Here is a 27844-nt window from a genome sequence, read left to right on the forward strand (position 1 = left end):
TTATAAATATTCTCATTTGATCCTCATAACAACCTTGAGAGGTAGTTGCTATTATTATCTCCATCGAGGAGACTGAGGCAGGTGGTGGCAGTTAAGTGACTTGCCCAGGGTCATACAGCTGCTGAGTGCCTGATGAGGAACTGAATGCGGTCCTTTGATATATAGCTTACCTTGTCTGCAAGACTTTCCAAAAGGAGAACATGAATTATTATTCAACATAGTTGAGCCAGCTTTGTGTACCCTATGTTCTTGGTTCCAAAGTGTTAAAATCATGCATTGTAGATAGACCTGACTATCAGATTTGGGTGTTGGTTGATCCTTTTCCAGAACACTTTAAGCTACTTTACATAAGGGAGGATCCATTGTTTTCAAGTTCAGTCACGTCTGCACACCAAGTGTTTCTCTGTACTATTTTAGGGTATTACAGACACTTGCATGTTAATTAACTATGTTGAACCACTTGAATTAGATATAAGGATGGTCTTTTCAAATGAAGATAATTTGAATTATTCATTCTAAGAATTGTTTCTCTTTGTAGATGAATGAATTATTTCCCGAGGATGATTATTGCCAGTGATATCTCCGTGAGAAGCAACAGTTCTTAAGTAGTTCCTGCTGACCATTTGCAGGCCATAACCTTCATTGTAGATAGTCAGCACGCATTTTCTAAGCTCTTAATAAGTCTTGGGTACTGTGTTAGGAGCTGGGGATAAAAATTAAAATAATCTTTGCCCTGAAAGAATTTGCATTTTATCGCAAAGTGTACATTCTTTTTGTGTTTATATAACCTGGACCTGTTTCTTGCTAGGACTAAGAAAGGGCAATCAATATTCTAGGCAGAAGGAAAATTAGTTACTTTGGTTTGGAAAAGGAGATCAGTATTATCACCTATTTTTTCTCTTAGAAGGATAAACTTTTGTTGCCCATTATTTTGTCTTTCATCAGTTTCGGGGCAAATTTAATTCTGCCATAACTACATTCTGAGAGCTGTGGGCAAATGGAATTTGCCAGTCTCTGCTCTGGTTATATCTTCTTTTAGTTTTAATGGTTGCGAGTCATCTTTCCACTAGCAGCCAAATCATTCTTGGGAAGGAAAGTGGTTTCCTGGGGGCAGCTGTGAGATCTATCAGATCTTTTAGGGTGTATCACCTAGATTACTCTTTGGCATAAGTGTGAGCAGATGTGATGAAATATTTTTTAAAGGTTTCCTCCTGGCTTGTTTTTGTTACTATGCTTATTTATTTAGAAATATGAGTGAAGGCAATGGTATGATACTATACTAGTATTAGATTTTAATATTTCATTCACGATTTTAGACTTTAGATTTTTACTTCACTTTAATACACAAAGAATCTGTGATTACATTGATATGAATATTTTCTCATACATCACTATTCAAACAATATAGTATTTTTATAGTTATTACCTTGTGTCAAATCTGGTGGTGAACCTGTCCCAAACAGAGCTACTACTATTTCTCACATGGGTGCAGTTCTGGGCCCATACCTAGTGCCTTTATATCTTGGTGTAAGACTCTCTAGTGATTTATGTCCAGTACAGTATCCTTTAATAACCCAGGGACACAACTTGAGAATGTAAATTGCCTAAACCTTATTTCATAAGTGTTGAAGGAAAGCTTGGAAGCAGTCTGGCAGGAAATTAGGACTAGACCAACAGCTCACACCATATTCCTCAATAAATTCAGAATGAATTCATGACCAGAATATTAAAGACCATACCATTAAAGATTAAATGAGAAGTAAACAGTAAACGAGTATACCTTTGAGAGCTATTGTTAAGGGGTAAATTCTTTGCCAAACAAGGATTAGGAACAACTTAAAATAGATTTGCAGAAGCACTGTTACATCATCTACAGTGAGAAAGGGTCAACTGGAAAAAAATTTTTGTCAGCGATCTCTTATAAAGGTTCAATATCTAGTAAATATAGACAAATAGTATAAATCTGTTAAATTCAGAACTCATTCCCCAACAGAGAAGTAGTCAAAGGATAGTCATCAGAAAAAAATAATTATAAACTATTAAAGAAGACTGCAAGTCAGTAATATAGAGTGAAACAACCTGACCTATACCCAGTGCCTCTTACCTCATAAACTGGCAAAAAATGACAATTTGGAAATTTTCAAAGAAAGTATATAAAATGTCCAAATCCTTTGACGCAGAAGGACAGTATTAACAAAAGAAAAATTCTGTATACATCAGCATAATTATAGCAGTACTTCTAATGGTCTTAAAGAACTAAAAAAAACAAAACAAAGTAGATGTCCATCAATTAGGCATTTCCTTTAGTATCTAGCCTGAAATAGGGGAATGGCTAAACAAATCATGGTACATGAATGCAATGGAATATTACTATGTTATTATAAACAGCAAATATATGAACACAGAGAATGGAAAGACTTACATGAACTGATACAAAGTAAAGGAAACAGAGCCAGGAAAGCAATGTACATACATGTATAATGACCGTAAATGGAAAGAATAATTCCAAAACAATGAAAAACAAATGTAACAAAATTACAAATAATAAGCATGACCCCAAAGAAGAGAAAAAAATATACTTCACTCCTTTGTAGATATGGAACATCTGCATTGTCAGATTCTTAAAAATGTATTCATTAGTTTTGCCAGTGTTACTCTTATAAAAATAATTGTTTGTAAATAAAGATGACTGTCTGGGAATGGGAAGTAGAAGAATACAAGAAGTATAAATGATACAACAACAAAAAATTTAGATTATGCTACAGTGAGAGCATATTTCATTCACGATTTTAGACTTTAGATTTTTACCTCACTTTAATACACACAGAATCTGTGATTACATTGATATGAATATTTTCTCATACATCCCCATTCAACGATACGGTATTTTTATAGTTATTACTTTGTGTCAAATCTGGTGGTAAACCTGTCCCAGAGTTTCAGCAGTTAAATAAATTGTAGTTGCATAAAATGTTAACATTGGAAAGAATTGTTTGTTTTTTAATTTTTGTTTTGGTTTTACATTACCTTCATTTACAGTTACAAAAAAAAGAGAGAATTCAAAAAACTAACCAAGATATTAACCAATTCTGATAACATATGCAATGTTCCACACCCATGAGAGGATGAAGAAGTATCTTTTCATAGCTCTTCTCTCGGGCTTTACTTGTTTTCTCATGTTGTCTTTAGCATCATTATAATTACATAGTGTTCACTTTTGGTTTTTGTCGGTGCTGATCTTAACATTTCAGTGTTGTAGGGCAGGACCCGAGGGCTTCATTCTCTGGATTAAAATGTAATTGGGAAATATTTAATAAAATAAATAAAAGTACAGTAAAACAGGTGATGTTGATATGTATGTTTCTAAGTCAACATGCACCCATAGGATACTTATTTATGGTTGAGTGGCCCCTGAGTTTCTTTCTGAGTTTGACTCCTCCTTTGTAGACTGTGTGGAGTGTTTTTCTAGTATTACTTTCTGCAGTCTCCATCAATTCATGTAAATTTGAGTTTTACAACAGCAGTAATAGTCCATTATAGAAATATTCCACAATTTGTTTAGTCCTTCCCCAGTTGTTGGATATTTATTTTGACTTTCTAGTGCTACTATAAGTCTGGTGTATATTAGGTTTCTAATTCTGTAGCTAAATGCCTTGGAATATATGCCTATCAATGGATCTTCAGGTCAAATGATATGGGCATAATATTTATTTTTTTAGCATAATTTCAAATTGCTTTCTAGAATAGTTAGGAACCATTCTTAGATTGACCCCCCCCCCCCCCAAAAAAGAGTATTGGAGTATCTCTCTTACTGTAGTTGTCTCCAGCTTCTCCAATGTTGACTGTTTTCATCTTTTGTCATATTTATCAATTGGCTAGGTATGAGGTGAAATCCTAGAGGAGTTTTGTACCAAAAAGAAAGCCAGAGTCATCCATCTTCCTAATTTCCCTATTACTATTCATGCTTACTCATCTCAGATCCAATATGACAAATGTTATGTGCAATTATCTCTCATACATATTTTTGCTCTCTAGCCCTCATCATCTGTGTCTGTGATTTGTATTACTCCAAATCCAATTGGGCTTCCTGTCTCAAGTCTCCAGTCTTGTACCTCTTCATTTCCCTGGCTTCTTCCGAGACTCACTTGTATGAGGCCTTTCCCAGTCTTCCCTCCACTCAGGCAGTTCCCTCCAGGATTAATTTCCATCTGCTTTAGGTGCATCTTTTTTTTTTTGTCATTGTTGTTTCCACCATTAGAATGTAACCTTTTTGAGGATAAAAATCATTTTTTTTGCCTGTTATGGAAGAGCTCAATAAACACTTGTTGATTGATTAGTTGATTTGCATTTCTCTTAGTGACTTGGACTAATCTTTCATGTTTTTTGAAAAATTTAGAGTTCTTTTGAGAGTTTTTAATTCATATCCTTTAATCATTTATCCACCAATTATGAGTCAGAGGAGGTCTTCATGTTAGTTCCATCAAATATTTTTGTGTTACCTGTTTGGCAATTGAGTCACAAAGTATTTGGTTAATGGTGGAGGAGGTCTGTAGTGCAGATCAGCTAACTCCAAATTCAGTGTTCTTTGCATTAGACCATATTCCTTCTCTTTTAAAGTAATGAGAAATATTTTATTGTCCTAATTTGTTTTGATTATTTAATATCTCCTTTTTGTATACAGTTTGCTAATAAGTAATAAATTACCTATATCTTTTAATGTCCAAAGTTTTTTCTTGGGGAGACAGCATGGAGCATAGAAACAACTCTCAAATAGCAGATATTTGCCAGCGTTGAAATTGTTGTTACCTTAGAGAAGCCATATGTGTTAATGACAAAACAGCAAGTTTTGAAACTTAAAAAAAACCAAAACTTTACAGTTGAACACCAGTGCAACCAGGCAACATCACACAAGAGAATTTGATGGACTCAGAATTCTGGAGATAGAAGGATTTTGGGGAATGATCTGCTCTGACTTCTTTTTTTTTTTCTTCAGAAAGGGAAACAGTGGCCCACAGAATTTAAGCCATTTGCCAAAGGTCACGTAGCAAGTTTATCAGAGAATAAGAGCTAAAGGTCAGATGTATAGTCTAGTAGTTTTGTCACTATACATTGCAAGGTTTTTTTGGTAAGAGCAGTATCAATAGAAATCTGTTGAATTAAGGCTTATTCTGATTAAAATGAATTCAAATGTTAAGGTTTACAACAGTTTTGTTATTGTGTTTTGGCTTTACATTATGATTATTTCAAACCGTAACACCCTCCTTCCCCTGACCTTCCTCCTTCTTGACCAAAAGAAAATACTTAACCTAATGCAATGACCCCCATCTACCTTTTGTCTTAGTAATCCTTAATAAGGGAAATGTTTCATTGTCTCTTCGGGGAATTTCATTTTTTATTTTATTTTATTTTTTATTTTTAGTGATTTGAAATGAATTTTTAGATTTTCCTTCTTTTTTTACTTATTTCCTTCATTGGTCCCTTTACTTGTCTTGTGAAACTTTCTTCATCACTCAGTACACATCACAGCAGGCTATCTGCATCAGCTGGGCAAATATTTGTTATCCCTTTCACATTCTTTGCCCTTTTACACCTCCCCACCCCTCATTTATGTCATTTTTCTCACCTGGACAAACCTCATACTTTCCCCACCCCATCAGTTTTCCATTCTGCCTTGAAAATTCTAAAGTCTTCTTTCCTCCAGAAAAACTTTTCAGAGGAGAAAAAACTCCAACAACCACCAAAAACATTCCTGTTCCATTATCTGCTTCTACCTTCCAGGGCCTTTTTCTGTGCCATCATTAGAGTTATCACTGCCCTGATTACTTTGAGTTTAAATACATTCATCTGTACACTAATAGGCAATTCTGTGTGTTTCTGTATGCCATTTTATTTCTGTCACTGGGAATGTGTGTGTGTGTGGGGGGGGGTGTATATTCACACACTCTGTGTGTGTGTGTATAAAATATGTATTTTTTTCCTCTTCCATTATGTTCAGAAACAATTTTCCAGTGGTGTAAGTCCACAGACCTCCAAAGGTCACTGAGACCCTTTCAAGAGGTCTACTAGGTCAAAACTTTTAAAAATTTATTTATTTTTTAATTTTCATAAAATCACAGTAGGAAAATGTTAAAGGATAAAAAAGATGGATTTTTACTTGAGAGCATGTTAATCATGACACAATACAAAGAGCTGGACTTAGAAAGATCTGAATTCTAAGCCTGTCTCAAATACTTTAAACATGGGCAGAATGAATCCAAAAGAGTTTTTCTCTCACCTGACAAGCTATGGTTAAATCTTGATACAGTACAATTAATACTGCGGTGTGGCCAGCACTCAGGTGAGCTTTGACAGCTCCTGATGTAGAGAAAATCGTGGGCTCTAAAAATGATATAGAACAAAATAAGTAAACCCACTGAGGGGTCCAGCTTGGTTACAGTGGGGATGTAGTAGGGAATATTAGGTTAGATAATAGAATGGAGTCAAATTATAAAAATTCAGATAGAAGAGTTTAGCTTGGATATTGTATTTAAACAACACAAACCATTAGACTACATTCAGCTGAGAATTCATATGATGAAAGTCATGTTTAAGGATGAGCAATCCACCATGCAGGTATAGGGATTCATTGTTAGAAAGGAATCCTATAATCCAGGAAGCCACGTAGAAGGCTATTGTATAGATGATAAGGCTCTATACTAGGGTGGTGCTAGAAGAAAGAAGCAGTAAAGGAAATCAGAGAAGTTTAATAGGCAAACAAACAAATACAGCCTTTAGTATTTGACAAGACCTAGTGGATAAAGGAAAAATGTAAATTAAAGATTTTGAGCCCAGGTGACTGAGAAGAATGGTGATTCAAGTGAATAAGTTCGAAGGGTGAAACAGATTTTCGGGGAAGATGTTGACCTTGGTTCTTAGACATACTGAGTTTTAGGCAACAGTAGAATTTCTGTTATGCAAATGCTCAGTGAGTGGACAGGACTTTAGATAGAAATTGAAGTCATTTGTTCAGTAGACACATATGCACTATCTATGTGTAAGCCAGGAGTTCTGCCAAGAAAAGAGAGTAAGGAAAGAATGGGATGACTTAAACTTAAACCTCTGGAAGTGAGGAAGAAGCTAGTAACTTCCTAGTTATTATCATATATTCTTTCCTTATTACTACATATTAAAATACGGAGGTCCCCATCAGTGTGTGCCCTTTGGCAAGTTGGCTACCTTTTGCAACATCAGAAGAATAGCTCTGCTGTACAAAATAGCCATGTCACTTGGGCACATTACTTAATCTCTCTCTGAGTCTCATCTTTCAAATGAGTTAATTGGGCAAGATAATCTTTCATGTCTCTTCCGATCTTGAAAAGCCATAAATCTGTTAGTAGTTTGTTTCCCAGTGTTATTTGTGAAATCAGAATTAGAGTATTGAAAGAAGTCTTGGAAATCATCTGATTCAACTCTTGCCCTAAGCTTAACTCTTTTCTGTACTATCTCCTGTCTCTCATGATCCAGTCTCAGGTTGGCCACTTTAAATAACTGGGAAATTTAGTAGCACATGAGAGAGTCTATACAGTTTTCAGAAAAATCCACTTGTTATAAATTATGTATTATATTGCACCAACTTCAGCCTTCCTCCAACAGTCCTCTCTCCCCCTGCTTCTTTTTTCCTTTTCCTTCCATTGTTTTCTGTTTAAAGCACTGAAGAGGTCTTGAGATACAGTGCAAAGATGACTGATTCTGGTATCAGATAACCTTCCTGCTCACCAGCTGTGTGACTTTGGGCAAGTCACTTACTCCTCTGGCCTTTACGCCAAAATGTCTCTTAAATCCCCTTCAACTCTAAATCTATGGTCCTCTCATATCCTGAATGGGATCCCTCTGTTTTAAGCCCTTCTGCCAGCATCCACCTTACAATGGTGTCAGTCTGTCTAACAAAGCATTTCCAAAAATGAGAGTACTTACTTTTTTCATGGGTACTATTAGTACAAATAATTGGTGCCTCAAAGCTACAACCTCTCTCACACAAAGAGGCCAACAAGCCTAGTCTGGGATTAATTCTCATTGCATCAATTTTACCTCCTAATCTGACAGAATGAGGCCAACTCCCCATTTTCCTTCAGATGCCCAGAGATGCAAGCAGGATTCCAACCTAGAAATTAAATGCTGAACCCTAGACTCAGCCCCTAACAGACAAGCTACTCAGGAACTAAACTGACTTATGCAAATAAACCTTAGGAAGAAGGTTCCCAACCCAGGAAATATAGTAGTTCCTTATTCCTACCATTCTGAAAATGATCCCCTTCCTCTCCCCCACCAACATGCACTTGGATGCCTACTGTTTTTATCATTGGTAACTGCCCTCTGGTAGTGGAGACAGTGTCTCTATCCAGATCACCAATGTGAAACCTTTGTCAGTTTAATCTTTATATACTAATGGCTCAGTTCAAGTTAAGGAATCCCAGCAAATGAGAGTCTTTTTCTTCTACATGGCTTCCACTATTTGTTTTCCCTTATCCTAGCCTATATGTTTTATCTCTTTCTAAATCTCCCCCTTCCTTGCTCTCCTTTGTGAAAGGTATCGTTTCCATTAAGTGTATTTTCTTGTCAACCACAGATATATATCTGCATATCATGGTAGATGGTAACATCATTCGTGGGAAATTTTCCCACAAACTCAATAAAGCTTGAAGCAAACAACATTGATTTCTATAGAAAGGGGTTGGGGGAAAAACCAACTCTGTAAACAGTTCTGACCACTTAAATTTATTTTGGAATCTCAGAGCTCATCTGAGCACAGGCCCTTAATTTCACCAAACTTCCCTTAGTATCACTTGAAGTAATTTAATGGTCTAGCAAAAGTTCTTCTACAAAACGTGGGCATTTCAGGTATATATTCAGAGGCAGATTCTAGACTCAGAAGAGTGTTAGATGTACACCAGGAACATCAAGGCATCTCCCTACCCCCCACCCCCACCCCCACCTCTCTGTAGCATTTCAGAGACAGAGGGGACCTGATGTATCCTTTTATGCCTAAAGACAATGAGACCCAGGGAGCTTCCAGTGACTTGCCCCAGATTGCCCAGATGGTTGTGTGTGATTAATGGTAGATAGAGGACAAAAGAAGTCAGGCTCCCAGTCTCTCCATCAGTGCTCAGTCATTACTGAGTTGGAACAGGCTGCAGAAGGCTTCTCCAGGTATCCTTTAAAAGTTGCCACAACAAAACTGTTGCCAGGGGTTGGGGAGAGAGACAGACAGAGAGACTGCCAGAAGCTATTGCAATCAGAGAAACTTTTCTCAGAGTGACCGCTGTGCCCTACTGACCATTCATCCTATTTGGCCTAAGCAGGCCTTGTATCAGTTTATATATAAAGGAATCTACACCTCCTTTAAAAAGCCTTTAATTCTGAGGTCCCAGAATTATAGGGAAAGGGCCCCATCTCGTGCTTCTTTTAAAGCCAAAATGAGCTGTGAATCGTTGTGAAATATGCATTAAAAGGAAGTCTAGAGAATTGGATAGACGTGTTACTTTCAGGTGTTCAGTGAATGAATACATTGATCTTTTTTTGTCTGTATAGCTTAGTTTTTAATTTCAAAGTTAGGAAGAACAGGTACTTATGAAAAAGCAGTTGCAGTCTGGCATCACTGAAGCGTTTATGAGATCCCATTTTCTTGGGTTCTACTTGAATGAAAAAATCAGTGATAAGCAGTGATCCTAAATTATTAAGTAATTCCTGTGCCAGCATTTCTGTTTTCCTTCATCCTACCTTAGTTGGTTTAAGAATAAGCTTGTTTGTGTCAGTGAAAGAATTCATAAATAGGGGCTGTAAACTAACATCATGGGAGTGACAGCATGTTACATTTTTCCAAATGTGGGGCACATCAACTTGGAAATACTGTAATCAACTTTAGACAAATACTGTAGCTACGTGTATAAAGGATTTGTTTAATAATATTCCCATTTAACACTTGGCCAAAAGCCCCAGTTTTAGCAGTTTTTAAAAAAATTACCTATAACCATCTACAAAAATTTATCAGAGTAGATTTCTCTCTTTTTTAATTAGTGACAAATCTCCTATTCCCTCCCTTCTTGCTTCCTCTCCCCCTTCTTCCATTTAGTATTTTAACAGTCACCTAGTTTTCTTTTTTATTACAATAGCTATTGAACACTACCCCATATCCCATTTCGAATCATAACTCTAAATCCCCTTTTCTTCTTCTTTACAGTTGGCATTAGATTATTGCATATGAATGCATAATATATTAAACGCATATGCATTTAAAGTATTGTTTTGATTTGTTTCTGAATTATTTCTCTTAAGGGGCTCTATCTAGGGAAATAAACAATTTCTCTCATATCCTGTTCTTGTAGGAAGAATTTTAAATCGCTTCTCCAAAGACATTGGCCATCTGGATGACTTACTGCCACTAACATTTCTGGACTTCATACAGGTAATATGGTACTGAGTTTGGATTCCTAAACAGAGACCAAATGAATTGCTAATTCTGTAAATCTTGTTCATTAAGAGAAAATCATCTTACAGTATGTAGTTTTAGCTTAATAAAAGGCCTTGTTTGTAAGAGAAAGGTGTGGCTGTAATTCCAAGTGTAAGTTAACATGAGTAATGACTAGCTTGTAGGGGTGGCTACACTATCGTCTCAGGGTTTCAGTTCATAACAGCTACATGCTTGGTAAGTTGCTCCTGATTTGCCTCTAGGGTATCTGGCGTAGGTTTTGCTTTTCTGTGAACACATTTCATAATACAGAAACAATCAGCTCGCACGGAAAGATAGCCTAGATTAACTAAATTATGCATTGTATTACCACAAAGACCAAATATTTACTGCACCATTTTTGGATGAAAACAGGTGTGGTTACTTACAAAAAAGAGATTAGTAATAATAAGGTGAAAATAATACTGTGTTAGTAGGAACAATAGAAAGTCAGTATTGCAGGTACCAAGCCTTGAATGGCCAAGTTTATTTGATCCAGTAATTGAGTACAGGATGAAAGCTACATCAGGAAATGTCTTTTTTGTTTTTCTAGGCAGTGCTTTTCACACGTTAATAGCTGAAATATCTTTAAGAAAACAAACCAACCCACAAATAAATTTTCCTCTCTAAATTTTTTGTTTTATCTATGAATTGGGGGCTTCAAAAATAATCTGTGACCCATCCATCCAGTTTCTTGTACCTGAGTACTGATATTTCCATGACAGCCTTTCTGTTGTTTTATGCCATCTTTTTTTCCATGATTCCAATCACCGATTTTTTGTTTGCATTTAACAAGCATTTCTCGTGGAAATGAAACACCTCCATTAATAGTTTCAAAGACTTTTGTCTAATTTAATTTAATTAGCATCTATAAATATTTGATGTATGTGAGCGTTTTCTTCCAAAATGCTAGTGGATAGTGTGGTATCTAGTAGCTAATGTCAAGACAAAGAAGTAGTACTTGGGCCCTGACGTATGGTCATTATTGCTCTATTTAATATTTTGATTGTTTTTTTTTTTTTTTGTCATATTCAAAAGTTGTTCCATAATATAATTTCTCTGGAGAATATTGGAAGCTGTTCTAGAATTATTGTTTAAAAAAATGAATAAATCACTTATCTTGAGCTTTGAGGGGACAAGATCTTTCTTGTGATTACATTGGTGTAGGGAATTCCCAGACTGGAAACAACCTGAGTCAATTCAGGTTGGCAATTCAACTGTAAATCATAATCTTAAAATTTTGCTTTGGAAACCCAGAGGGCAGATGTCTTGTCCATGGAGTCCTATTTATCATGTGCCAAGAGGTTGATGGATGCATTTCTTCTGCCACCATAACTAGCCCTCTATCACTAGTTCACTCTCTGCTTCTTTGGGGGGGAAATTAGTTGAATGTAAATTGTTTGCCTGAAACCAGTAGGCATAGGTTCCTGTTTGCCTTGTAGGAACATAGCTATAGATATCTGACTTGAAATAGTTATCGCGTTGAGCCCTTTCATCTGTTTACCAAAACTAAATAAATCCGGACTCTGCAGACTTTTAGGAGAATATGAACCTCTAATTGCTTTCTTCTGCAAGTGTTTCTTATTGGATGTGGGTGCTTATTTTACCCCTTAGAAGTAGAAGTCTCACGCCAGACCCTTGGAAGCAGCTGTACTTTTCCACATATCACAGGTAAAAATACAGTTTTCTTCTTTATTCCAGATTTATTTGAATAAAAACAAAAGGGTTTGAGAGACAGTCTGTGTGTTTGCAGCTCTGAAATGGGGCAGCTGTTCACTTTTTAAAATAGGGCAATAATTGCCATATTTAACTTTAGGCCTCCCCCACATAATCTTCCTCATAAAATATTCCAAATAGAGGGAGGAAATAATGTACCTATTTTTGCTTTGGGCTACTAAATGAACTACAAAGAGCTAGTCGCCTTCTCTCATCTGTCAACTTAATCTTGGTTAAACTTATCATCGCAAATATCACCAATGTCGATTTCTTGATCTCATATTTAATAGCAAGGGCCTATCACAGGCATTGTCTTTGAGAAAGCAGTTTTGTACTAAGGATAACTCAGTTATCAGTTATGATAAAGATCTTTTGTCACCTGTTTTGTTCGCAGGTGTCTTTAATAAGGCTTCCCATAATCCCTTCAGGAAGAAATATTTTCTCCTTTTTAAAACAGTATTAGCTAAATATAAAAGCTCTGATCCCTCCCATTGTTGTGGATTCTTTGAGGGACATTTCCCAACATTCATTGTTTAAATGGTTGTCAGGAGGAATCAAGTGAAACTTAATAAACAATGCAGCAACTGGTTCGTCTTACTTTGTGTGCAGAAACCTTTCTTCAAAGGATTTGCATTCAATAAGTAGTCCTTTTACCAATATCCTGGGTTCTAAAAGCAATCATTTTGAAGTTTTCTGCTCTGTTACTCTATTAGCAAGTTAATATTTTATAGCCATATAATTATTCTCAAATAAAAGTCCACTTGATTCAAATTGGTAATTGACCTAAAAAGAAATCTGACAGGATTAGGAAGGCCCCAAAGCAGCAAATGACATTCCAGAGACCTTAGTCAAATCAAATAATCCTCCAGAACTCATGACTGCAGCAGGCAGTTAGAGAATAAATAACTGATTGTCAAAGTTGGATATATTGTATTCAATTCACAATTCCCCCCCATCAACAAAATATCTCAGACTTGTTAGTCATGTCAAAAATGTCCCGGAAATTAATATTACATTAACTGATCTCAAGGGAGTGGTGCCTTATTCGATGCTGCTGACAAAAGTGGCATATCAGTATAGAAGTCAAGGTCAAAATGGCCACCCCACCTTGCTCCACGTGGGATTGCTCCTCTTGTTTTTAGTCATAAAGTGTGTTAAAGGCAAGTTAGGCTCACATTAATTTAATCCTGGAGGTTATGGAATGATGGTGTCCAGGAGTAAGGGAAGGTGGCAAGCATGTGGCTCTGGAGTAAGAGTAGCTGGGTTTGACTCATGCCCGTGACACCTTTGTGACCTTGGACAAATCACTTACCTTCCCTGATTCTCCAGTTCCTCATCTGTATAATGAGGTATTAGACTATATAGCCTCTGAGATCCCTTTCTGCTCAAAATCTATGATCTGATCCAATAACTAAAAGAAATAAACAGGTTACTTGTTATTTATTAAATGTTCACAATCATGTAGAAAGCAGAAATAGATATGTTATTCATTTATCTTGTCTATCCCCTTATGATAATATCCATTTTTGATGTGGGAAGTAGAGATTTTCAAAGCTAGCTCTTAATAACACCTTCTATTTAAATCTGGAGGCCCTAATCAGATTCTTTAAGGAGGCATGAATCTATAGCTGCTTTTGTCCAGAGAGACACAGCAAAGGTGGAACCCTCCAACCTGATGAGTGAAGATCCTGAAACAATGAGGATAGGATTGGTTGGACATGTGGTTGCTCTTTAGGGGATTTGAATGTTACTAATTTTATTATAAAGCCACATTATTACCTTGCATAGAATTCCTGATGGTTCACAAGGGCAAAATAGGAAACAACAACTCTTAATTCTAAATTGTCTTTATAAACTGGGATTATTCACTCTCATAAAAGGGATTAAATTTATCCATTTGGCACAAAATTTAGAATAAAATTGGGTTATGATAATGTTTTTTACTGATTAAAAATAATGTGTTTTTTTACATACCTCAGTATCTCAAGGATTCCTGACTTCCTTGGTGTACTTAATGCTTAATGTACAAAGCTCTAGCAAACCAATTTTATCCTCCCATTCCTCAGTTTCCCTGTTTGTAAGATGAGGTTGGACCAAATTATTCCTTATCAGAAGATCATAGATCTATAGCTCGAAGGAATGTCTGAGGCCTCATTTTATAGATATATAAACTAAGGCCAAAGAAGTTGTGACTTGACCAAGGTTGGATTCTTCCTAAATATCAGAGGTCAGATTTGAACTCCGCTTTCAGCTGCTGTCTTTTTAAATTTAACGATATTTTAGCTTGTGATCCCCAATACCATATTAGACAATTTCATGAGTTGTTCTGATTGAGATATTTCATCACTTGGTGAACAAACTTTTGGTAACTAGCCTTTCCAAACATAGGTAGGCTGATCTTTGGATGACAGTCTTTGTCACAGAGCCCATCTTCAAAGGCTTGCCAGTTTCATGAGACCTACCAATGCCTGCATTCCATAAGAGCCTTGGAGAACCCAGGGCACCAGGATGGTACTGTAGGAGAATTCATGTTTTATAAGAATTGAAGATTCCCTTTATCGTGAATTACTGACCTTGAAGTAAATGGCAAATGAGACTATTACAAATATGTAATTTTATACAATGATCTAAGACAATTCCAAAAGATTCATGATGGAAAATGCTGTCCATATCCAGAGAAAGAACTAGGGAGTCTGACTGCAGATCAAAGCATATTATTTTCACTTTTTTGGTTTGTTTTTTTCTCTTGTGGTTTTTCCCTTTTGTTCTGATTGGTCTTTCACAACATGACTAATGTGGAAATATGTTTAATATGATGACTGTACAAGTATAGCATGTATCAGATTGCTTGACGTTTTGAGGAGGGAAGGGTAGGGAGGGAAAAAATTTGGAACTGAAAATTTTATAAAAATGAATGTCGAAAACTAAAATAAATTTTTTTAAAAAAGTAATTTTAAATCCAGCACAGATGTTTGATTACTTCATTCTAATGAGTTGACGACAGCGTTTTTTGGTTTGGTCTGGTATTTACAAATTGTTGACAAATTTTGAATGAAAAGATCTTAGGTCTCAGGTTAAGATCCAAAGAATATTTGAATCTAAGCTGTCATCATCATCACCCAAAAGAGTTTGTTTTGCTCCTACTTGAGCATGGGACTATGCCCAGAGCTGAACAAAGGAAGTCAGAAAGACAAATTTCCTCTTTCTGTTTTACCAAGTCATTTGACCAGGAGTTGGGCAATAAGTTTTATTAAACACCATTGTGCTAAGTGCTGGAGTGTCAAAAAATTTCTGTGCTGTTCATATTTTCTCCTTCAAAAGGTAAAATATAAAAATTTGTATTTAGTTTTTTATATATATATATATATGTATGTATATATATAAAATGTGGCCAAAAAGTCTTCAGAATGAAAAGCAGTTTAATTTCCTTTTTGTACCTTTTTGTACTCCTTTATCCTAAGGGCACTTGAGATCTCCAGTCACCACTTATCAGCATATAAGTTCTGTCAGTATACCTCAACCCTCCAAAAGTGACTAAATTATTTTGGGAAACTGCTATAGAAGGTGGGTGGCTAAAAGAGCAAGACCAAATGGGTGTGGTGTATTTCTGTAAGAAATTGGAAAGAAAAAGGTCTCATTTTTCCTCTGCTCTCTTACTAAGGGCAGAGCACAGATTAATATATATAGAATTTCCTGGCTAGATGTAGCTTATCTAAGTTTGACCTAGAGATGAAGATTTTTCCCTCTTTTTCAAAGTTCAAGATTGATTGTCTATTGTAAGCTGGAATTTATAGTTTTTAAAAACTAAGAAGCTTACTGTTCTCTTTCACTAAAGTGAGAAAGGGAAGATGAGCTATTCTGTTATGTCTTTGAAATATCTAAGTGTGTCTGCTCAAAGAGGCTGTGTGTACACACACACACACACACACACACACACACACACACACACTCTCTCTCTCTCTCTCTCTCTCTCTCTCTCTCTCACACACACACCACACAATATTAAAAGCACTAGATTTGATTCTAGAGGACCTGAGTCTAAATCCTTCAATCTATAAGACCTTGGACAAGTCATAGAATTCCTGGACCTCAGTTTTCTAATTCAAAAAAAATGAGGTTGCCTTAGCCTATCTCTAAGGACCAGTCTGCCTGCAACTATTGTGATACTATGATCTAGCGTACAGATAATTGCAAAGTTGACAGAGTAATTTACAGGCCAAAGAAAACGTCACAGAAGGATATGTGTTTCTTGGCTTTTGGTGAACACCTCAGGCTTGCTTTACACTTATCAGAGAAGTTAGCCAATAGGCTGGCAGGACACATCCACATTTCATGTTATTGTTCAGACATGTATTTTGTTACTGTTTTCTTAAATTAACACAGTTTTGGAAATTCGTAGTATTTTTCATAAATCAAGTGATCATCCAGTCTAGGAAATAGCTATTCAAAGATGAAAATGTTTATGAATAGATCTATTACCATGACAGTTGGGGGCAAGTTAATAAAGCATTTGGATATGATACGTCTACTACTCACTTTGACTAAAAAAAATGAGGTAGTGAACTCGGAACCAGTTGAATCTTGGAATGGAATTTAGTCCTAGGAACAGACCATTTTTGAGTATAGGAAAAGCAGAATGAGGTTACATAGATTTTATAAAATTCACATTAATATAAAATATCAGAAACATTTAACAATCAGTAATTAAATCAATAAACATTTATTAAGTTCCTGCTGTGTGCCAGATATTGTGCTAAGCACTAAGGTTACAAAAAGAAGCAGAAGATAGTCCTTACCCTCAAGGAATAGACCAGACTGGCACAGTAGTAGAAATCTTCATAAGAATTATTTCATCTTTATTTCTTTCCAATCAGATACCAATGAAATGATGTGTGTGTATTTTATGTGTTTTTCCAACTGAGAACTTGGAGCATAAGTCTTACTATACCCTTTGATAGATGTGATGCTGCCTACCTCTTTCCCACTTAATGTTCAGTAGATGTTGCTGATGTAAAGAGACAAAACAACTTTTGCGATTTGTTTTGGAAGGTTGAATTGTTTTAAATCTGTGATTCATCCGTGGTAAGGAAGCAGCCCCACGGAAGCTGTTTCCAGCTATGCATATCAGCAACTGATTGATGATTTGTATGGAGTCTTAGAGAATTTCTTGGAGCACCAGACCCTGAGTTAGAGGCAAGAACAGAATCCGGGAAGACTGTTCTTCTGCCTACAAACCCACACTTCACTCTGAACATTCTGATCTAAGCTCTAGTAATATTTGTTATCTAACCACAACAGTACCCTCATTGCTGCACAATTAATCTTTGCTCATCTCTTAACTGACTTTTTTGCAGCCCCAAAGCGGTTATTCCAAATTATGTCCTTTCCATTCACATCCCCAACTCTACCCTGTTCCCCTTCATTTTCTGCTGGTGATTTTGCCTCCTACCCAACCCCATTCTGGCACTCTTCCAGTCTTTGAGTACTGGAAGAATGCTTTCATCTTTTTCCTTACATAAAGCCAACCCCTTCACATGGTTCCTCATTCTGATCCTCTCCCATCTTCTCTGTATTCTTCCCACAACCATCATTTCTCCTCATATGTCATACTCCTTTTACTGATGAGTGAGACATAGATTAATTGACTGACCTGGAGTCTCATAACCTGTGTGGATCAGATTGGACTTGGATTCATTTCCTTCCATTCTCTATCCACTCTACCACATTTTTTGCTGCCTCATTTAATGCACTTACTCTTGAACCACTGGTAACCTGGCATCTTTCTCAGATCTCTTCCATCCCTCTTAGTAACTTATTTGTTCAAGGCCACGAATGATCTTGATGCCAGATTCCATGGCCTCTTAAACATCTTACTCATCTTCTTGTACAAAAATGACTAATATGGAAATGTTTTATGTGATTTCACATGTGTAATTGGTTTCTGATTGCTTACTGTCTCAGGGTGGGGGTAGGAAAAGGAAAGATAGAATTTGGAACTCAAAACTTTAAAAAAAAACAAGTGTTGAAAATAATTTTAATATATAATTGAGGGAGAAATTGCATACACACACACACACACACTCTGTAGCATCTGACACTAGGAACCACTTACTCTGTCTGATGCGTTCTCCCCCTTGGAAAGTGATATTGAACTTCCACTGATTTTTCTCTCTGCTTGACTGCTGATCATTTTTCTGCCCCTTAATTATGATTTTCCCTCTACGTCCTCTTCTCTCTACATCCATTCTCCTTTCGTGATGTCATCTACTCCTTGGCTTCAGTTATGATTGTTATGCAAATTACCATGCCTGACTTTGCCCCTGAGCTCTTCTCCTGAATTTCTAACTTCTTAGTGGATAGCTCTGTCCCATATGCTAAACTGAATTCATTGTGTTCAGATTTGGGTAACCAGACAAGACATGAAACCCTACCCAAAGAGGTTTGGTTTAACCAGAAGAGAAGTCATAGTGGAGATAATAAATTTGTGAAGGACTGTTGTTAGGATGAGAATTTTGATTGATTCTTTCTAAATCCAGAGAGCAGAGCTTGAACCAGTGGTTGGAAGATGGTTTTCACTCAATATTGTTAGAAAGAAAATTGTCAGAAGTTCTTCTTACGTAGCCATTTGAATTGCTAACATTGACATGAGCTACCTTGTGGGATCCTAAGTGTCTTGTCACTGGAAGTATTCAAATGAGAATAGATCAGATGAAAAAATAATTGTAAAGTGCCTAGTATAGTGTCTGGCATATAGTAAGCAGTATATCAATCAATGCTTGTTACCGGTCATCATCATCATGATTAATCACCATTATTCCAGTTTATTATAAAGGAAACACATTTATGGGATGGATGGTTTGACTTCTTGACCTAAGGTTCCTTCTCCCCCTGAGGTTTTATCATTTTGTGAACATGGAGGCCTGATAATTGCTACTACTCCTACTTTTACACCTACACTTACTGAATCTCCTACTCCAGTAATATTGTGTATCTATGTACTTTTTAAGCCTCTTCCTCTTTGTTACATAAACTATCAAAAATTTATTTAACATTTTGAAATTCAAAGAGGTTAATACCCTTGTCCTTTCCCCAGTTCCCCAAAATGTATCTCATTGTCATTTCTTTTTTTTAATCTCTTTTTTTCTCCCTTAAGCATTGTGGAGTATAGATTAACCTATATGTGAACCACATGTATCAGCGAGCACTTTTGTTCTATTGTTAAATGTGAATGTCTTTACCGATTTCAGTACCAAAATATATTTTGTTCCCTGAATTAAAGACTTTAATTCTGAGCAGAGTCAATAAGGGACACATCAAGATACATGACTATAAAGTAATCACATTTTGCTTCATAGGCAAATTAGCAATGATATCCTTTAAATCTCGGGCGTTATAGGCACATTCTCGCACTAAAAATCATTGTTTTAATAAATATAGATTTGTTTTGACATGTGAATTTTAAGCATGAAATTTTCCCTCAAATGTCATAATCTGAAGAACTAACCAGTTTGGGTAGTAGTGAGCAGATTTAGGGAATTTTTTTCACTCTACTGGTGATTTTTTGAGGTTAAAGCTTAAGGTGAGTCATCAGTCTTACCTAGAAACCAAAAGCAAAGGTATACTTGAGCTTCATTAAGAAATACATGATGTCCAAGGCTATTTGTGTTGATGACATCACCATCCTTCCAGCAACCCATATTTGCAACCTTTTTTACTCTATCCCTTGCATCTAATCAATTACTGAATCTGGTTGATTTATTCTTTCACAATATTCTTCATATCTGACCCATTCTTTCCACTCAGATGACTGTTACCTTAATTCAGAAGTTCATTAACTTTATCATGGGCTATTGCCATAGCCTCCTAATTGGTCTCCCTGCCTCTCATCTCTGCCCACTCTAGTCTATCTCCCCCAAAGCTGATGAAGTGATACTCCATCAGTCTGTACAAATCACTCCCTTGCACAGTTGATTTGTTTTTCTTGAGTATAAATCTCAGTAGACCTAGGTACCAAAGGAAACCATAGCTAAGTAAATGTAACATAATTATAAAATCTGTAGTAGAGTAGACCTTGAAGATTTCTGCTTGTGTATTTTTGAGGTATTGATTTTATAGCTATGCAGAATAATTCTAGAGGGAGCATAGTGTAGTTCATACTCTACTATAAAATATTTGGATGTAAGTGAGGCAGAGTTGTGCAGAGTCATCAGCCTCCCCCTCTTCTCCAGACTCACTGAAGTTCAGTGGCAAGACATAAGCAATGTTGTAAGGCTCAGAGGAGATAATATTTGTAAAGTGCTTAGCACAGTGCTGGGCCCATGGTGCTATATAAATAGCTTTGACATTATTACTGCAAACACATGACAGTTTGCATTGGTTCATGGAGTTGCCACAGAAGGGGATTCTTGTGCAAATAAAATCACAGGTCCATACCCTTCATTCTCTTTCCCCCTGCCTAACCCCCCACCCACCCCAACTATATGCTGTGTGTAAATTAAGGAGTAAACAACAAATTTCTTGAATTTGTGTTTAAAATAGGAAGCTCAACATTACATTAGAGTTTTATGAAATACATATGCTAATACTCCATGCATTCTTCATAGATTTCACACCAAACAAGTTCTTAGAAGATAGAGAGGTACAAGTACAACAACATAAAATTCAGAGTCAATCTGGCATAGTGGATAGAGAGCTGGCCTTAAAACTAGGAAGACCTGAGGTCATATTGTGTCTGTCACAGAATAATGACCCTGGTTGTGCCATTAAACCCTCAGTGTTCCACATAGTTCTGTAAGACAAGGAGTTACAGAAAAGGTTCTAACTTTAATTGGTAGAAGAATTCTTTATACCAATGAAATCACAGGGCCAGACTCTCATTTCTATGTACAATAATTGAAATTCCCTCTAAATTTTATAAAAGTTGCAAATGCCTCATGTATTTGTATCCAAGTATTTGTAATATAAATTTTCTAGGCTTTCCCTCTTTATTTTACAAAGAGACTTACCTTCATTATGTCATTTAATTCCCACAATAACTCTATAACATATTCTCCAAGTTTTATCCTGTTTTACAGATGAAGAAATGCATGTTCCCGGAGATATGAAACTATTTTCTTTTCCTTTATCACATAATTATCAGAGGTGGAATCTAAACCTAGATATCTATTGAAACTGAACCTAGATTTCTATTGAAATTAAAACCAGAACTCTTTCTACTATATCACACTTTTCTTTGAACAAATGTTTATTAAACAAATTTAATTATTTTGTAATAGGCCTTAAACGGAGACTTTTTTTTTAAATGAGCTGCCATAGTCATATAAAAAAAATATCAGCAATTCCCAATGCTTTGGTAGCTAAGCATTTTACATTTTAAATTTCTCATCCACATTCCAAGCTGGCCAAATTTGACTATGACAATTAGTAGTGGCTTGAAATGAACATGTGTACTCTGATTTAGCACATAATAGTCAGTCAGCGAGTTAAGCAAATCTCTTCCAAAGTAGTTACTTTTAATTTAGCACTATAAAAATCACTCTTTTCTTTTACATCACTTGGATTTCCCTAAAATGTAAAACATGTAATCTATTTTAGAAACAGACATGTTAAATCCTTTCTAGAGAGCTGAGAAAACATCCATAGAGGCAATAAAGTCTTTTGATTGCAAAATGAAACCTCATTATTTAAGTTACAAGTAGAGAGAATGCTGAATTGAAGTAAGGAAGGACTAACTTCTGGCATGACTAGCTAAGTAACCATGGGGCAGTTCACCTCAGACTTAGGCAGCTCTCTAAGGCTTATCTACTGTTGCTGTTGTTGTTGTTTTACCTAAAACATTCCCAAAGGACTCTTGAGGCACAGTGCCATCCACATCCAGGCAAAGAACTATGGAATAGGAATGCAGAATGAAGCAGAATATTATGTTTTATTTTGGTTTGGTTTTTTCTCATGGTTTCCCCCATTCATTTTAATTCCTCTATGCAACATGAATAATGTGAAAATGTGTTTAATAAGAATGTATGTATAGAACCTCTCTCCTCCCCCCCAAAAAAAAAGAAGAAAAGAAAGAAATTAAGGTAAACTGAAGCACAAAGTTCCAAGCAAGCTCAAGGTAAGGTAAGACTTGGTCTTCAGTTGTTCAGTCATGTCTGGCTCTTTTTGACACCAACTGAGGTTTTCTTGGCAAAGACACTGGAGTGTTTTGCCATTTCTTTCACCAGTGGATTAGACAAGCAAACGTTCAGTGATTTGTCCAGGGTCACCCAACCAGGTAGTGTCTGAGGCTGGATTAGAACTCATATCTTCCTGATACCACACCCAGGGCTCTATTCACTGAACTACCTCGCCACCTCTCAGGCTTGATAAGGCTAGCAGTGATCGAAAGAAGGGTCTTTAGCTCCTTAGCGAGTCAGAAGACCCCAAATGTGGGCAAACAGATCTCTTTGACAAGACAAAAGGAAGAATATCCAAAAACTGAAAAGGGGAAAACATAGAAAGGGAAAAGAATATGATTAGTTATGAAGTCAGAAGCATTATAGATGTGGGGGACAATATGATCAGCAGAAAATTTGGATTGTAGGACTAGCACAAGCTTTTCTTCGATCTTGTTGCCATGGAAAGCTCATTGGCAGTGTCCACCTGCATGGCTAGTTAGCGTCACAACACTAACAGACCAGACTTTACTGAAGGACCTCCAGTGTTGCAGAGCTAAGAGACCAAATTCCCTGACATCCCCCTGCATCCTTCAGTAGCAGATTTCCTTGACATGAGAGTAGAAAGTTACTAGCAAGAAAACAGAATTTCTAAATTTAACTCAGAGACAATGAGCGATTTAGATATGTACACAAAATGTCAGTAGCAATACAAAATGAAACGAGTTACAGGATAGAATCAATTTTATTTTCTCCATTCTCCCTAATAATTTATAAATGGTCACTATCAGCATAGGTGGAAGAAATTCCTATTAAATTTAAATCACTGATCTTTGATGTACAATCTGTGTCTATGAACTTAAGAGATTCATTTTCTTATATTATAAACACTTTAGACTTAACTTTAGTGTTAGAAAGGACCTCAGAAGTCATATAGTTCAGTGGTATAGAACTCAAAGAGAAATGGATCCCTGTGACTGCATACTGACTTTAAAAATTACAAATTAACATTATTTATCTGAAGAGTAGCTAGGTGGTACAGTGGATAGAGTACCATGCCTGGTACTCTGTTAAACATTTCCCAGTTGCATTTTAATTTGTTTGTAATGTAATGAGTTTTGCAGGGGCCACAAGTTTGACATCTCTGTTCTAGTTGAATCATAGCAATCAACCTGGTTGAGCAGTTCTAATGTTGAGTTGACAGACTTGGGCTAACAGGTTTGTTGAGTAAAAAATGCCTGTTTGGGGATGGAACCAAGATGGTAGAGAAAAGACAGCAACTTGCCTGAGCTCTCCCCCAAACCCCTCCAAACACCTCTGAATAATGCCTTCAAATAAATCCTGGGGCAGCAGAATCCATAAAAAGATGGGGTGGAATAATTTCATAACCAAAGACAACATAGAAGTTTCAACAGAAAATGTCTGTTATACCTGGGTGAGAGTGGAGCATAGTCCAGTACAGGCCATCCCAGTACAGACCCAGCCCCAGCAAACCAAGAGCAGACCTTGGGAGCCCCTGAATCAGTAACAGAAGCAGTTGTTTCCAGAGCTTTTAGCCCACAGATGGTAAGGGAATCAAACAACTGTCCAGAAGGAGATTACAGGGGTCTCTTTTCTAGCAGTGAGGCAGGACTCTGTTGCTTTGCCCACACTTGAATCCAGGTGACAGTTCCAGGGTGAGGAGGTACTAGCACACCAAAGCTGCAGTGGAGTGGGGACCTTTGTCATAGTTCCATGGCAGGAAAGAATGCTTGTGGTAGCTCACAGACCAGAGCACAGGACAGGAGAATAGTAAACATGCTTCTCCTTAGATCATACCGCCTTGGAAGAACTAAAAACTTACAGGTACCTGTAGCTCTGAAAACAACTGCACAAAACACCTAAAGCTTAGGACAGTGCACCCTCCACCATGGAAGCAGAACCCTAGTTTAACAAAGAGTTAAAAATCAAGTAAAATGCTGGGAAAATGAGCAAACAACAGGAAAAAATTCTGACCATAAAAAGTTACTCTGGTGATAAGGAAGATCAAAACATACACTCAGAAGAGGATAACAAAGTCAAAGTTCCTACATCCAAAGACTTCAAGAAAAATATGAATTGGTCTCAGGCCATGTAAGAACTTAAAAAGGATTTTGAAAATCAAGAAAGGTAAAGGAAAAATTTGGGAAGAAAAATGAGAATGATACAAGAAAATCATGAAAAACAAATCAACAGCTTGGTAAAGGAGACACAAAAAAATTGAAGAAAATAGCTCCTTAAAAAAAATAGACTAGGCCAAATGATGAAAGAGGTACAAAAAGCAATGAGGAGAGCAATGCGTTAAAAAGTGAATTGACCAAATGGGAAAAGAGGCACAGAAATTCAATGAGGAAAAAGTTCCTTAAAAAGTAGAATTTACCAGATTTGAAAAGTAGGTACAAAAGCTCACTGAGGAAAAGAATTCCTTAAAGATCAGAATTGAGCAAATAAAATTTTAAATTATTGGACTGCCTGAAAGCCATGATCAGAAAAAGAGCTTGGATGTCATCTTTCAAGAACTACCAAGAAAAATTGCCCTGATCTTCTAGAACCAGAGGGTAAAATAGACATTTAAAGAATGCACCAGTCACCTCCTGAAAGAGATCCCAAAAGGGAAACTGCCAGGAATATTATAGCCAAATTCTAGAGTTCCCAGCTCGAGCAGAAAATATTCCAAGTAGCCATTTATCATAGAGCTCGTCAAGATAACACAGGATACTGCAGTTTCTATATGAAAGTATCAGAAGGCTTAGAATATGATATTGGAGGACAAAGGAACTAGGATTACAACCAAGAATCACCTACCCAGCAAAATTGAGTATAATCCTTCAAGGGAAAAAATTAACAGTCAATGAAATAGAGAACTTTTCAGCATTTTTGTATGAGAAGACTAGAGCAGAATAGAAAATTTGACTTTCAGATACAAGACTCAAGAGAAGCATGAAAAGCTTAACAGGAAAGGGAAATCATAAAGGAGTTAATAAGGTTCAATTGTTTCCATTCCTACATGGGAAAATGATACTTGTCAACTCTTAAGAGCTTTCTCATAAGTAGGGCAGCTAGAATGAATATGTGTGTGTATGTGTGTATGAGTTGAATATAAAGGAATAATATCCAAAATAGTAAAATTAAGGGATGAGAGAGGAATGTACTTGGAGAAAAGGAAAGTAAGAGGTACAATGTGATAAATTATCTCGCATAGAAGCAAGAAAAAGCTTTTACAGTGGAGGGGAAGAGGGGGGAAGCTGAAGGGAAATGAACCTTACTTTCATCAGAATTGGCTCAAAGAGAGAATACATATACGCTCAATTGGGTATAGAAATCTATCTTACCCTACAGGGAAGTAGAGGGAAAAGGGATAAGGTGGGGTGTGGGTGATAGAAAAGAAGGCAGATTGGGGGAGTGGGGTGATCAGAAGCAAAACAATTTTGGGGAGGGACAGGGCAAAAGGAGAAAGAATAGAATAAATGAGGGTGGGGATAGGATGGAGAAAAATACAATTAACAGTAACAACTGGGAAAAAATTTTGATGAAGGCTTCATTTCTCAAACATATAGAGAACTGAGTTGAGTTTATAAAAATAAGAGCCATTCCCCAACTGATAAATGATCAAATTATATGAACAGTTTCCAGATAAAGTGATCAAAGCTACAACCATATGAAAAAAAATGCTCTAACTCACTATTGATTGGAGAAATGCAAATTAAAACAATTCTGAGATACTATTTCATACCTATTAGACTGGCTAATAGAACAGAAAAGGAAAATGACCAGTGTTGGAGGAGATGGGGGGAAAATGAGACATTAATGCACTATTGGTGAAGTTGTGAACTGATTCAACCATTCTATAGAGCAATTTGAAACTATGTCCAAAGAGCTATAAAGCCATGCAAACCCCTTGACCTAGCAATACCACTGTTACATCTATATCCCAAAAGAGAGTAAAAAAAAAAAAGGAAAAGGACCCCTATGTAAGAAACTTTTCTTGTGGCAAAGAAGTATCATTTTCCCTCAATGTATCCTCCCATCTATCACACCCCACCCTTCCCTTATCCCCATCTTCTCTCTTTTCTTGAAAGGCAAGATAGATTTCTATACCTCATTACCTGTATTTCTTATTTCCCAGTTATATGCAATAACAATACTCAACATTTGTTTCTAATACTTTGAATTCCAACTTCTCTCCTTTCCTTCCTCCCCACCCATCCCCACTGAGAAGTCAAGCAGTTCAATACAGACTATACATGTGTCGTTTTTCACAAGACTTCCCTAATAACCATGTTGTGTAACACTAACTATATTTCCCTCCATCCTACCCTGTCCCCCATTTATTCTATTCTTTCATTTGACGTCCCTTCCCCAAAGTGTTTACTTCTAATCATTAACTTCTCCCATTAGCCCTCCCTTTTATCATCTGCCCCACACCCCACTTATCCTTTTCTCCCCTACTTTCCTGTAGTATAAGACATATTTTCATACCAAATTGAGTGAGCATGTTATTGCCTCCTTAAGCCATATGTGATGAAAGTAAGCTTCACTTTTCCCCTCACCTCCTCCCTTTTCTCCTCCATTGAAAACGATTTTTCTTATCTCTTTTATGAGTGAGTTTGTTCCATTTCTCCCTTTCTCCTCACAATATATTCCTCTCTCACCCCTTAATTTTACTTTTTATCAATATCATTCCTTCTGATTCAACTTAACCTGTGCTCTGTGTGTGTGTGTGTGTGTGTGTGTGTGTGTGTATAATCCCTTCACCTACCCAAATACTGAGAAAAATCTCAAGAGTTACACATATTCTCTTTCCATGTAGGAATGTAAACACTTCAGCTTTAGAAAGTCCTTTATGATTTCTCTTTCCTGTTTACCTTTTCCTGTTTCTTTTGATTCTTGTGTTTGAAAGTCAGATTTTCTCTTCAGTTCTGGTCTTTTCATCAAGAATTCTTGAAAGTCCTCTATCATTGAATGACAGTTTTTTCCTCTGAAGTATTATACTCAGTTTTGCTGGGTAGATGATTCTCGGTTTTAATCCCAGTTCCTTTGACTTTTGGAATATCCTATTCCAAGCCCTTCAATCCCTTAATGTAGAAGCTGCCAGATCCTGTGTTATCCTGATTGTATTTCTGCAATACTCTAATTGTTTCTTTCTAGCTGCTTGCAATATTTGCTCCTTGACCTGGGAACTCTCTTTCAGGAGGTGATCCATGGATTCTTTCAATATTTATTTTGCCCTCTGGTTTTAGAATATCAGGGCAGTTTTCCTGGATAATTTTATGAAAGATAATGTCTAGGCTCTTTTTTTGATCATGGCTTTCAGGTAGTCTCATAATTTTTAAATTGTCTTTCCTGGATCTGTTTTCCAGGTCAGTTGTTTTTCCAATGAGATATTTCACCTTATCTTCTATTTTTTTATTCCTTTGGTTTTGCTTTGCAACTTCTTGGTTTATCATATAGTCATTAGCTTCCTTGAACTCCAGTC

General features: G+C 36.5%; 1 protein-coding gene across 4 annotated transcripts in view; it reads left to right on the forward strand.

The window, feature by feature from the left end:
* ABCC4 (ATP binding cassette subfamily C member 4 (PEL blood group)) overlaps positions 1 to 27844 on the forward strand; it is a 274791-nt gene that overhangs the window by 164592 nt on the left and 82355 nt on the right. For 3 of the 4 annotated variants that reach the window (XM_072622112.1, XM_072622110.1, XM_072622111.1), the window contains exon 20: positions 10362 to 10441. In XM_072622112.1, the coding sequence (XP_072478213.1) occupies positions 10362 to 10441 (80 nt within the window). Of the gene's footprint in view, positions 1 to 10361; positions 10442 to 12097; positions 12119 to 27844 lie in introns of those variants that run through there. The other variant, XM_072622113.1, reaches the window with a different exon arrangement.

This window comes from Notamacropus eugenii, chromosome 6 (assembly GCF_028372415.1).
Source record: "Notamacropus eugenii isolate mMacEug1 chromosome 6, mMacEug1.pri_v2, whole genome shotgun sequence".
Lineage (NCBI taxonomy): Eukaryota > Metazoa > Chordata > Mammalia > Diprotodontia > Macropodidae > Notamacropus > Notamacropus eugenii.